The sequence below is a fragment of the Cricetulus griseus genome, chromosome 9, assembly GCF_003668045.3.
Source record: "Cricetulus griseus strain 17A/GY chromosome 9, alternate assembly CriGri-PICRH-1.0, whole genome shotgun sequence".
Taxonomy (NCBI): domain Eukaryota; kingdom Metazoa; phylum Chordata; class Mammalia; order Rodentia; family Cricetidae; genus Cricetulus; species Cricetulus griseus.
In genome coordinates, this window is record NC_048602.1 from 22,041,230 (window position 1) to 22,054,725 (window position 13,496).

At 43.7% G+C, this 13,496-nt stretch overlaps 1 protein-coding gene across 1 annotated transcript; it reads left to right on the forward strand.

The window, feature by feature from the left end:
• The first annotated feature begins 4,339 nt into the window (after positions 1–4,339).
• LOC118238150 (mitochondrial pyruvate carrier 1-like) lies at positions 4,340–4,566 on the forward strand. Its single transcript, XM_035449446.1, has 2 exons — positions 4,340–4,510; positions 4,561–4,566. The coding sequence occupies exons 1-2, from the start codon at positions 4,340–4,342 to the stop codon at positions 4,564–4,566; spliced, it is 177 nt and encodes a 58-aa protein (XP_035305337.1).
• The last annotated feature ends 8,930 nt before the right edge of the window (positions 4,567–13,496 follow it).

The window sequence follows — 13,496 nt, forward strand, 5'->3', positions numbered from 1 at the left end:
TCCAGCTCATGAGGCTTGTGAAGTCCATGGACTCAGGATTGGTGATCCAGATATTTATGAGCTAAAGCAGTATTTCAGGATTCTCCTTCTACAACAATAATCGGATAGGGTTGGGTTATAAATAATGCACAGGGTCAGCCAGATGGATATTCACTCTCATGTTGGTAGAAGACAGCACAGATATTTCCAGAAATGCTCACTACAGACCACACTAATGGAAGCCACAATGTTTTAGGAAGCCCTAAAGAGTGTCCTGAAGATTCCACAGGCAAACACAGGCTACTAAGTAGGAAGACCCCCAGAGACAAGCTCTACTCATCACCCTCCATATGTCAGTAGCTGATCCAGAAACGGGAGACAAGTATTCATTGAATCTGACTTTTGAAAAGGCTAATTTAGAGTGATAAAGGTCCTTGGGCCCTTAATTATCAGATCACCACCAATGCATGAATGGATCCTTCACACACCCACTGTTGAGTCTTTTGACTACAACAACGAAGCTTGGGTAGAGGTAATTTCCAAAGGTATAAGGACACATCAGAATCCCAAATGATTTAATTGTGGTAGATTAGGCCATCTGAAAAGAAATTGTAGACATAACATTCCTAGAAAAAATTCTGCTTCTGGAAAAGATTCAAAAGGAAGGCCCCAACATTCTGGACTATGTAGGAGATGCAGCAAGGCTGACATTGGACCAATGACTGTAGACCAACAGGAAAAAAACAAGGCAACACTTTACCATCAGAAAACTTCTTGGAGGCCACACACAGGCCCCATGTCTTTTTTTCTTAACAAGGCCAGGACTGTTTATTGGACCTCAAACACAATTTCCTAACATAAAGTATTATAGTGGAGGCATAATTATTTGTTTCGATGTCATCTACCGATTGTATGGAATTATTCTCCTTGTTAAAATTCTTTTTTATTTAAATTAGAAACAATCTTATTTTACATATGAATCCCAGTTTTCTCTCTCCCTCCCACCCTCCCATACTCCCCACCAACCACCTTCACCCATCTCACCCCCCATCCAATCCCCAGGAAGAGTGAGGCCTTCCATGGGGATCATAAATGTCTGTCACATCATTTGGAGCAGGGCCTGGGTCCTCCCCTTTGTGTCTAGGCTGAGAGAGAATCCCTCTGTGTGGAATTGGCTTCAAAAGTCCATCCTTGCACTAGGGATAAATACTGATCCACTACCAGAGGCCCCACAGACTGCCCAGGCCTCTGAACTGACACCCACACTGAGGAGAGGCCCCATGTCTTATGTGTTCCGATCATTTTAATTCACTGTGAAGGACCATCCTGTCCCTGGTCCTTGCTTTCAGTGTATCCATGGCCCAGTGTCTCCAGGGGAGGAGGTAACCTTACTTTGATAGGTACAAATCCTGCTATACTCTCTTTTTTTTTCAAAATAGATCCATATCCATAGCTCAACCCTACCAGACAGAATTTGTTTTGTGAACCTGAGCATAACAATAATCACATTAAGCAAAATAAAATCCAGTAATCTCAATTAAAACCTATTGTTTATGAAGTCTTCAACATTTCACTTCAGGCTGAAATAGAGGAACTGAGGCTGTGTGGGTTCAGTTTCCTTCTTGAGGTGTCAGCTAAAAATGTCTGCAGCCTGCCCTTGGTGTGCTCATCTGAATTTAAAAAATTTGGAGTAAGACCATAAGAGACTGCATCACTGACCCTTGGATCTCCTAAGTAGATGGGGCACTTACAGTACTGTGTCCTCAGAGTATAGCCTGGTTTGTCTCCACAAAATTTCTTTGTGAAGATGACAAATGTAAGGGAGTGTCACATATGTCAGTCTGGGATCTGTGCTTAGTGACAGCCAGCCATGCTATCAGGAGACTGTCAGCTGAAAGCCTACTGGCTTAGCATCTGCTCTCTTTCATGAATCTCTGTCTCTATCTCTGTCTCTGTCTCTCTCTCTGTCTCTCTCTCTCTCTCTCACACACACACACACACACAGAGAGAGAGAGAGAGAGAGAGAGAGAGAGAGAGAGAGAGAGAGAGAACTTGACTATTCTTTTGAGAGCCAGGGCTACAGAACCTGTGCATGTCCCTGCCCCACACCTTGGTCTTGCATTTCCCACATAATAGGAGAAAACAAGAGATGGAGGACAATCTACACCAGAAGCTTGCGCTCCTACCTAAACTGGCCATATGGAAATATCTTGCTCTGATGTGGAGATGAAAAGCAGGGAAAGATTTGCAACAAGACAGATGTTCTCAATCTTAGCAGAAACCATTTCTCATTTCAGAGAAACTATCAGGTAGTTTCTCCTCAGCCACCCCTAGGTGGTCCACAGGTATTCAGAACAGTTCAGGGGAATGCTCAATTCAAAGAAGAGATGGGAGGTCTAGGTGTGACAAGGGAACACACACTCAGCCAAATTCCATTGAGGAAATCATCCTAGACTGAGCACCTGAATCAGCACAACCTCTGCAGAGCTGACCAGAGACACCAAACTCATAAGTTTCTGGGGCTGCTCAATGCCCTATATTGTCAAGTTATTCTACTCGGAATATACTGGTTATAGCAGTGTCCTCACAGTGGTGCTGAGGAATCTAAAAAGAACTCCTAGAAGGAACAGGGTTGACTCTGGCCCTGTTACTGGCTTATGGGATCTGAATCTTCTGTCTCCTTGCCCAGCCTTAATAAATGGGAAGGTACTCAGTCTTCCTGCAACTTATACCATAGTTTGTTGATACTGATGGGAGACCTGCCCTTTCCTAAACAGACACAGAGAAGGAGTAAACTCAGGAGTAGGAACAAAGTGGAGTTGAGAGGAGTGGCTGGGAGGAGAAACCGTCGATGGTATTACTTATATAATTATTTTAAGAAAAAGAGTAAGTGATGGAACCTAGCTATGCCATCATAAAGATTCAACCCAGATTTCCTGAGCTTACAGGATGAGAACAAAGGGTGTTTCCAGTAAATGGGAAAGAGGAATGAAAAAGAAACACTCAGATGTCTTAAGCGTGCACAATCCTCTTCTGTCCTCAAGATCGCTTGAGATTATCAATCAGTCTTGAACATGTGAAAACCCAAAACAGCTGAATAAAGGGACATCAAAGTCAGCACTGGAAACAGAGACTCCAAGATTTATCCAGGGAAGGCAGGAGCCCTGGGGTCCATTTAGTTATCCTAGGGGCAGTTGTGTTTCTTACGGAATTTTTTATCAACTTCTGTAACTTCTTTGTGCACAGCCACAGCCTCAGAGAACAAAGATTACACAGTGGAGAATCTCATCAGGATGGGGATGGCTGTCCTGGTCCTCATAGTCCTTGCGATTCTGGTTGTTGAGGCTTGGGGCAGCCAGAGCCAGGTCCACCATGCAGCTGAAACGTAATCAGAAGAGAAATAAGTACATCTCTCAAGGTTCCAGAGTCTCGGAAATAAATCTGATGACCCAACTTTCTGTAAGGTTTCCAGTTCTTAATTGAGGAGCTGGCATGAGAGAATGTCCAGGGAGCAATTGTGATGGGTGCAGAGGGAGGAATGAGTGTTTCAATGAGATCCTTCATCAGAAAATTAATTTGTATCCTTCCACCTACTGTGCCCATTTGCATATAAACCAACTCTTTTCTGGTTCTACAAAGGGAGTAAATATATTATCCCATCTGTCTGTTCTGGGCCCCAATTTCAGTACATTTTCCTTTCCCTCCATCTCATGTGTCCATCTTTATAAATTGCCACATTCTCTATAGCAGGAGCTTCTGTCTGTTGGTCTAGAAAGAAAAAGTTGCATCAATTAAAATTAAGGATGACTAAAGTCAGAGCCCAGAGTTAAGTCGATCTGCCTATTGGGCCCAAACACTTTCTGTGTCCATTCAATCTTTCAGTCTACAACAGGTATTACTCCTGGAGTTTCTCTTGGAATATAAAGCCAATGTGACCACATGGTGGAATACGGACAATCTGTCCAGGGAGGGTGGACACAACTTCAAGATGTTTTTCTCAACACAAAGTCCTTCTGTGGGTGGCACTTTCTGACCACTCTATATAACCCCATCAAACACACCTTCATAACAGCAATGCAACATCACAGGGGTGAGGTGGGGGGTGCTGCATGAAATTGATGTGTTTTTTATTTCATTTCATTCTCCACTGCCTAATAGTCATACGTGGAAAAGAAGTTAGCATGCTGATCAGTAATCCCAGAATCACCGTGCTGGGATGGCTTATCATACAATGATTCAAAATTTCTGCATAGACAATCATATTACCTTAACACAATGATATAGGCTCAATAGTGGTGTCTTCTGTCTGCAGAGCAACTTCTCCTGCAGAGCGGTTGCACCTCGGACTGCATGCACAGCCATGGCTGGGGCGCTGGTGCTCAAAGAGGCTGACTATGTCCACAGCAAGGACTTCCAGGGCTATCTCATGAGCACAAACTTCTGGGGTCCAGTTGCCAGCTGGGGTCTCCCCATTGCTGCCATCAATGACATGAAGATGTCTCCAGAGATTATTAGTGGGCCAATGACCTTCACCCTCCATTGCTCTTCCTTGACATTCATGAGATTTGCCTACAAGGTATAGCTTAGAAACTGGCTTCTGTTTGCATACCTTGTAACAAACGAAGTCACCCAGCTCATTCAGGGAGGATGGCTTGTCAACTATGAGATGAGTAAGAAGGCATCTGCGTAGCAAATCGAGGACCAGCTCTTGAAAGGGACTCAGCCACTGCTGCCAAGCCACAGATCGCATCAGCATGAATGGTCTTTCCACGGGGGAAACAGGGAAGCTAGCCTTAATTACCATGCCAACATTACAGAAGTGCCAAGAGTCCCTAAACCAACTCTCTGCTGCTTTATAAATGCTAAAATTTATTTGTCTTCATCAAGAGTAGTTCCAAATACGCCACTAATTTAATAATCTTGAATGATGGTTTTATCTGTATTAATGGGTATATTATCTCTTGGGATTTGTGTAATAAAAATCTAACGAACAAAATTTTATAACTGTAAGCACGTACTCGATTTCTTAACTTTTTCCTTAATGACTGTAGTATATTCCTCCATTGGCCACATATCTGAACATATTTTCCAGCAGTAACAAGTGTTTTCCATAGTTTGTAGATTCAGATCTGGAACTTAAAGGCAATAAATGATTTAAATATTTGCTAAAAACCAATGATATACTACTCATTTCATTCTATCTCACTGTTTTCCCTGTCCTGGAAATGCTCTTTACTTTCTTCCGTTTATGCATTGGCTACGTGCTCCAGCACAAAGCTAAAGGTGTGTGGAGAGAGGAGTGACTGTTTCCTTCTTCAGGATTTAATGCAAAATTTCTGCTCTCTTACCATTCCATTGGATGCTAATTTTGGTGTGTTTTAATCCTTTAATTATACTCATATTTACAAATCCATCCCCCCATTCCCTTACCCTCCCATCCTCCCATGTTCCCCACCAGTCCCCCCAACCCAACCCTAACTCCTCCCCAGGGATAGTGAGGCTCTCCACAGGGGACCTTCAAAGACAGTCATATCATTTGGGGGAGGGACTAGGCCCTCCTTGCTGTATCTGGGCTGCAATAGTATCCCTTCCTAGGGAATGGGCTCCCAAAGTAATTTTGGTGTTTTGGTACATGAAATTTTGTGACTCTGGAGGTCCACTGTTCTTAATTTCCTTTGAGAGTCCATGGTGAATGGTTGTGGGACACGAACAAATGCTGACTCTTCACCAAAAATTATCTCCATTATGTATGTATTTAATTTTAGTCTTGTTTTCTACCCTCACTACCACCTTGTTTTGAATGTTGAATGGGGTTTACATGACTGATAAATTCTACTTTTTAAGGAGGTGTGCTTTTCATTTTACAATAGGTTCTCATGGATAACACAAAAATATAGTCTGAAGAATTACATTACACAGCAGTAAGAGAATATGCTCCCCTGAGCTTAAGTACTGAGAGTGTTAAGTACAGATCCTGTTAATGCAGGACCTGTAGTGTCATATGAGGAGCTGTGGTGCTGATTAAAAAGGAACAGACACAGAAACACACTGAGATGGCTTGGAATAAAGAGAGAATGAAGAGACTTCCTGAAGGGACAAGAGTTCCTGAGCACATTGGGAGCATGGTGAAGGGGGGAGGGAGGAGAACGGAAAAGGGACAATAGGAGGGGTGAGGAGAATGTGAGTGACCAGGAAGACTGAGTGGGGTTGGATAGAGGAGAGCAAGAAAAGAGAACCCTTAATAGAGAGAGCCATTGCAGGCTAAAAGAGAAAACTGTCACTAGTGAAATGTCCAGAGATCCACAAGGATGTCCTCAACTAAGAATCTAAGCAATACTGGAGAGGCTGCCTTAAAGGCCCTCTCCCTTTGAGAATGATGACTACCTGAAATGCCATCCTATAGCCTACATCCTGTAGCTGACTGAAGCAGAAGCAGAGACCCACAGCTGAGCACTGAGCTGAACTCCTGGAATCCAGTTGCAGAGAGAGAGGAGTGATGAGCAAAGAGGTCAAGACTGTGCTGGGGAAACCCACAGAAACAGCTGACCTGAGCAAGTGGGAGCTCATGGACCCCAGTATGACAGCAGGGGAACCAGCATGGGACCCATCCAGGCCCCCTGAATGTGGGTGTCAGTTATGAAGCCTGGACAGTCTATGTGGTCTCTGGCAGGGGAACCAGTATTTATCCCTAGGGCAAGAATACACTTTGGGGCCCATTCCCCATGGAGGGATACTCTCAGCCTAGATACATGGGGAGGGTCTACGGCCTGCCCCAAATGATCTGACAGACTATGATGACCCTCCATGGGAGCTTTTAGCTTCTTGGGGAGTGGATGTGTGGTGGGATTGGGGATCAGTTGGGGGCATGGGAGAACAGAGCTTCCTGGGATTGATGCAAAAAATAAGTCAGTATTAAAAATTTACATGGAAACAAAGACAGTTTTCCTGTGAGAGAAATGTAGAAGTCAGAGGAATAAGGAAATTACTAGTCACAAACAATAAGGACAGATCCCCAGTGAGTTAACTAGGGCTTGCACAAATTTTTCTAAACTTCTCTTTCACTACCTCTGATAGGCATGGTTGATATTGCAATCTATCTCAAGAGTGAAGAGTTTTACTCAACTTCTCCATGGTTCCATTCTCATTCTGATACTAATCTCAGACATTCCCAACCTAATCTGTTTCTGTCACTGTCCCTGGGACACTGCACAGCCCAAGAGCAGTGAAGACTCAAACATCTGTCTATACTCCAAATCCATCCACGTTCTCCATCACTGGAAGCCCCTGTTCCCAATACCCCCATTCCTCAGTACACTTGAGGCCCTCTTCTCTCATTCGACTCTGGTTCTTACGTGGATACAAAGGAGAAAGGAAGAAGTCTTCTTGAGGTTTTCACCTCAAAACTATTTGACAAAAACATCTTATTCTCAGTTTAAGTTATTTTCATATCTTTGTATTAGCCTTGATGAACTCCAAAACCTGTGAGCATATATTTCTGAACACTAAGATTAAAAGAATTTCAACTAGCTGGGCTATGGGGACTCAATTGTTATTCTTAATCATTAATCTAAGTCACAGTCTATATGGCTTCTCAGTAGGAACTCATGTGTTCTAACTTTGTGACACTACTTTCTTTTATTTTTCATCACCAGAGCTTTAAACTAACATTATTACTATTACCAATTAGACACTACAGGTTAGGAAGAAATCATCTTAATAATAATCCACAGGTAAATATGCCCAGTAGAAATGGACATTTCCATGAAATAAACACAACACATCAGAGGCAGTGGGAATCTCCCCACACCCAGCAACACTCTGCCAGATACCAGAGAAAGATGATAGCAGCAAACATGTAAAGTCACAGCAGAAGCAAAAGACATCCTGGAGTCTGTGGTCTCAGGCTTCAATCTCCAAAATCCACCCATCAGAGATTTGTTTCCTGGTCAGTTGACAAATTGAACTTCAATTGCCACCAGCTGATCTTCTGACAGGACCACCAGCAAGGATCCGCTCATTGCATCAGGGTCACCATTGAGTAAAGAAATGTTTGTGCTTCCTCATGTGATGCCAGAAACTCCAAAACTTCATTGGGTTCTTATCATACCCATGGTTGCTCTTCTATTACCCCTAACATTTGGCTGAGGATCCAAGGGCCTGCAGGAAATAGTCACCTTGATGGCCTGGTATAAAAATACAGTGAGTTCAGGCTCCAGAAGAGCTTCTGTTTTCTTTCTGTGGTCTTTGGTTGAAAGGGTCTCATCACTTTTGTGAGATACAATGGAGGTCACATTCATTCTTGAGGTCACAGCAAAGCTAGATGGGCTTGATGTGTTGGGTTCTCTGTAGTGAACTCCTAAGAAGAAAGGAGACGGTGTGTTAAATGGGCACTCACCTTATACATTGGCAACCATGATGGGGCTGTGAGTGTGGACAATCCTGAGACAAGACAGCCTTTCTGAAGGCAGATGCTGGGAGTGGGAACCATGAGTGTTCTGTACATGGCCCCACATGATCAAAAGAATATCTGCAAACACAACAGCTACCAATGGTCTCACGGTCACAGATGTGGCTCCCTACATGGTGCCATTCAATAATAGGAATGGACATTCAGCACTGTGGTTCCAGTAGGGTCTATCTGCACCACAGATCTAGGCTACCATATTTACAGATATGATAATCCTGGAATTCTGTTTTTCTCTCACAAAAGATTGTCACTTGGGTCCCCCAAGGATTCACAGAGCTTTCTCAATCTTGAGGATGGTTTTGGGGAGGGTCCCTACCTGCACTTCACTGAGGGAACTTCCAGACATCGCTGGGATCATCCCATACTGGCTATGCACCATAGATAATGGGCCAAGTGACTCCTTGTCACCAGTTAGAATAGCTAGAAACTCATTGATTCATCAATACAGGGGTCCAGGAGAGTAGAAGAAGTCCTAGAGGAGAATGCCCCTGTGATAGGTTTTCCCTTGACCTCAAGGTAGTTTTCCATTTTGTGTAGAGCCTCCAGAAACACAGAGTTTTCTGATGCCCTAGCGCTAAACTATGGGTTTATTTATCTCAGAGTCAACAAAATCCCCTCCTGCCTTCACAACTCACACAGAGCAAGTTGTGAAGATAAAAGTCATGGCAGCTCCTCCAAGGGGCAGCACTTCCTGGACATATGGACAGGCACCCAGGATGCAGCTGATGGAAGACACGGCTCCTTGTCATGTGGCTGTCATTAAGGCAGCCCCCACACAGGTATTTCACTCCATAAACACCTGGTTCTCATTTCTTAAGCGTTCTCTGACTAGGGCAGGCTCCAGACACTCTATTCACTTCCTACAGAAATGTCATTTCTCTCAAGTAGCACAAGATGCATAAAATGAGTAATGATTAGGTGATAGGCATAAGCAAGACAATTGTATCACCAGAAGGAACCTACAGGAAGAAGACAGGAAATGTTCCAATACCAGCATTACAAGTATTAGAAGAAGTATTACAAGACACAGAAAAGAGTTGTGAAATTCTCTCTTCTGGGAATGACACAGCTATTACCAACGTGACTTGTGTTGATATTACTTGCTCTGACGCTGTGGGTAAGACTGTCAACAACCAGTCATACATGGGGAGATCTCTTGTGACCCCAGCTGTCCCAGCTGAACTAGTGGCTACTATAAGATTTGGGGAAGTGTATAGTTTTTGTCTTCAATTGTGTGCCCATTGGTAAACGCACTACACTTCCATGGAGGTTCTAAACCTTTGATCACACAGATGGCTCAGAGAGTCACAGAACACAACAAAAAGGCAAGAATATAAAACTTGAATCATAGGAAAGAATAGGATTTAAAAGGTCTAGGGGAGAAACACATGAAGGGGGGAGGATTTAGAAAGCATTATGTACAAGCTGAAAGTATAAAACAGCAAATGTAATTGAGAAAAACATTAATGAGATATTGTAGAGAGTGATCTGTACTCAAGAGCAATGACATCAAGGCTCTGTATGCAGACACAAAGGGTCCCTTTCAAAGCAAGCTCTGTCTCTCCGTTGCTCTCTCTTTACCACTTCCCTTCCCGGGTGGACCTTTAGAAGGCCTACTTTCACTCACCTATTAATAAACTTCCACATGGGTTGGCGGTTACAAAAAGGGGGGCACTGACATCTGTTATCTAGGCCCTCAGTTTCTTCCATGCATTTAATGAAAGCATCGCTTACGTTCAAGGAGACTGAAAACTTTCACAGGTTCTCACAGATGGAGTTAATAATATGTTCTGTGGTCACTTAAAGTCTTATAACCTGCCGTGCATTCAGTCTGTCTACCATGCCTTTAAGTAAACAAACTATCAACCAATCTTTCTTGCCTTCTATTTTCCACAAAATCATCTTTCTTTCTTTCTTTCTTTCTTTCTTTCTTTCTTTCTTTCTTTCTTTCTTTCTTTCTTTCTTTCTCTCTCTCTCTCTCTCTCTCTCTCTCTCTCTCTCTCTCTCTCTCTCTCTCTCTCTCTCTCTTTTTGGTTTTTCGACACAGGATTTCTCTGTGAAACAACCCCAGCTGTCCTGGAACTAGGACTTGTAGACCAGGCTGGTCTCAAATTCAGAGATGCCCCTGCCTCTTCCTCCCGAGTGCTGGGATTAAAGGCATGCACCACCACCACCTGGCCTAAAATCAGCTTTAAAACTTATGCTAGTCGGGTGGTTTTGTTTTTTGTTTTGTTATTGTTGTTTTGGTTTTCTTGAGACAGGGATTCTCTGTGGCTTTGAAGGATTCCTGAAACTATCTCTTGTAGACCATGCTGGTCTGGAACTCACAGAGATCCGCCTGCCTCTGTCTCCTGTGTGCGGGGATTAAAGTCGTGAGCCACCAACACCCTGCTCAAAAGGATCTTAAAAAACAAATAACCACTATAAATGTCCAACTCATCACACAGATGTCACTTGACAAGCATATCCTTGATTGCTTTGGGTCAGATGGATGAAGTGACTGACTGCCGTACAAAACTCTGATAATATCTCTGTAGAGTTTCCCTCATTCTTTCTCCCAGGTGATTCCTTCTGTGTTCTTTAACGAATACAGAGGTAAACATTTCTTAGGAACCACCAATAAGTTACGATGGAGCCATAGCTAGACACACAACAGACACTACAATGAAGTCAGAAGCTGTGAACTACAGGCAGACAGAAGGAAGATGAAGAGAAGTGGAGGTCTCAAATTTAGGCTCCATCTTGTTCACAATCAATCCAAGGAAAAGGGATTCTTTCCATAAGGCACCACTGACATGCTATGATATTTCTGAGGGTACCTTAAATGGGCTTCAGCAATGAATCAATTAATATCCCTGCATCCACATTAAACAACAGCATATTATCTTTGATATATCTTTGTTTGGAGACTGTCGTGTGACTTCTTTACTCTGATTATTTTACATTGGAAAACCCATACTCCATAAAATTGAAAAATCAAAAAGAAATGGACATTAAAGAGAAATCAGGCAGTAGGGAAATGTACAGAGATTGACAAGGATGGCCCCAACTAAGAATGTAGGCAGTACTGGATAGGCTGCCTTTGATGCCCTTCCTGTATAATGAGATTGATGACTACCGTAGTTGCCATCCTAGAGCCTTCATCCAGTAGGTGACCAAAGCAGAAGCAGGCACCTACAGCTAAGCTCTGAGCTATACTCCTGGAATCCTGTTGTAGAGAGGGAGGAGGGATGAGCAAAAAATCCAACACCATGCAGGAGAAACCCACAGAAACAGTTGACCTGACCTAGTGAGACACAGAGACCCCAATTGTAAACCTGGGGAGCCAGGATTGGACCAAATCAAGCCCTCGGAATGTGGGTCCCAGCTAGGAAGCCTGGGCAGTCTATGGGACCTCTAACAGTGGATCCATTTCCTATGGAGGGTTACTATTACATCCCAGATACATGGAAGAGGGCCTAGGCCCTCCCCCAAATGATATGATAGACAACCTTGGGGAGTGGGTGTGGGGTGGTTAGGGGGAACAGTGGGGAGCATGGGAGGATGGGAGAGCAAGAGAACAGGGAAATTGTTTCATAAAATAAGATGGTTTCTAAAATTAAATAGAGGAAAAAAAGAAAAAGAAAGAAATGCAAGCCAGGTGTTGGTGGTGCAGTCGGGAGGCAGAGGCAGGCGGGTCTCTGTGAGTTTGAGGACAGCCTCATCTACAGACGAGTTTCAGGACAGGCTCTAAAACAATACAGAGAAACCCTGTCTCAGAAAAAAAGCACAATTTTCTGGATAGGACCCACATACAAAATTAAAATCAGATCCAAGACAAGGAAGATTCCCACCTGAGAGTAGCTGGCATTTGCTGCCATCAGATAGAGCATGACTCCATCCTGGCCAGTGACAAGTCCAACCAGAGTCCCACCCTCCACCCGGTGCTGAGCCTGTGTGGTAGCATCTTAGAGCCATCCCTTGGCAAGTTTCCTAAGAAGTACAACTGTGACAAGACCATGCACTGCTGCCCACAAATGCTGCCCTCACCTGTACCCCTGTGTGCCCAATGCCTTAAGAAGAAGTGTGGCCACACCAACAACTTGCATCCCCCCAAAATCAAACACTGGTGGAGCACTGTTTAACCCAGGAACCCTGGGACCCAGTGTCATTTTTTTACTGAAGCAGAAGGACTTAGGAAACATGATGCTAAGATTGGGAAATGACATGAGTAAGTGTATAAGCGTTGCTGGCAACCTTCAGCCTTGACTCTGATCATATTATACAAGGAGAAAACTGCCTTCTGTAGTTGTCCTCTGACCTCCATGCATGTGCTGTGACATATGTGAATGTACACATGCAAAAAATAAATGTAATTTATTATTATTACATAAGTGTATACAGGAATAAGTGTAATTTAAAGTTGCAATGGAAAGTACACACATCAAAAAGGAACAAAGAAATAGAAAAATTAGTGCAAAAGTGGTTTTGAATTTTTTTGTTTTTTTAATTTATTTTCATTTAAATTAGGAACAAGCCTGCTTCACATGTCAATCCCAGCTTCCTCTCCATCCCCTCCTCTCCTGCCCACCACCAACCCCCACCCCATCCTCCCTCTGTTACCCAGGGAGGGTGAGGCCCTCCATGGGGATCCCCAAAGTCTGTTATATCATGCTGGGCAGGGCCTAGTCCTTCCCCCATGCGTCTAGGCTGAGAGAGCATCCCTCCAGGTGGAATGGGCTCCCTAAGTCCATTCATACACCAGAAATAAATTCTGGTCTACTACCAGAGGTCCCATAGATTGCCAAGGCCTCCTCACTGACACCCACATTCAGGGGGTCTGGAACAGTCCTATCCTGGTTTCCTAGCTATCAGTCTGAGGTCCCTGAGTTCCCATATGTTCAGGTCAGCTGTTTCTGCAGGTTTCACTAGCTTGGCCTTGACCTCTTTGCTCTTCACTCCTCCCTCTTTGCAACTGGATTCCAGAGTTCATTTCAGTGTTTAGCTGTGGGTGTCCACCTCTGCTGACATCAGCCACTGGATGAAGGTTCTAGGGTGGCATATAAGGTAG

Bases quoted from the DNA above. Each gene is read 5' to 3' on its own strand.
- LOC118238150 (XM_035449446.1), top strand. From the start codon at position 4,340: ATGGCTGGGGCGCTGGTGCTCAAAGAGGCTGACTATGTCCACAGCAAG.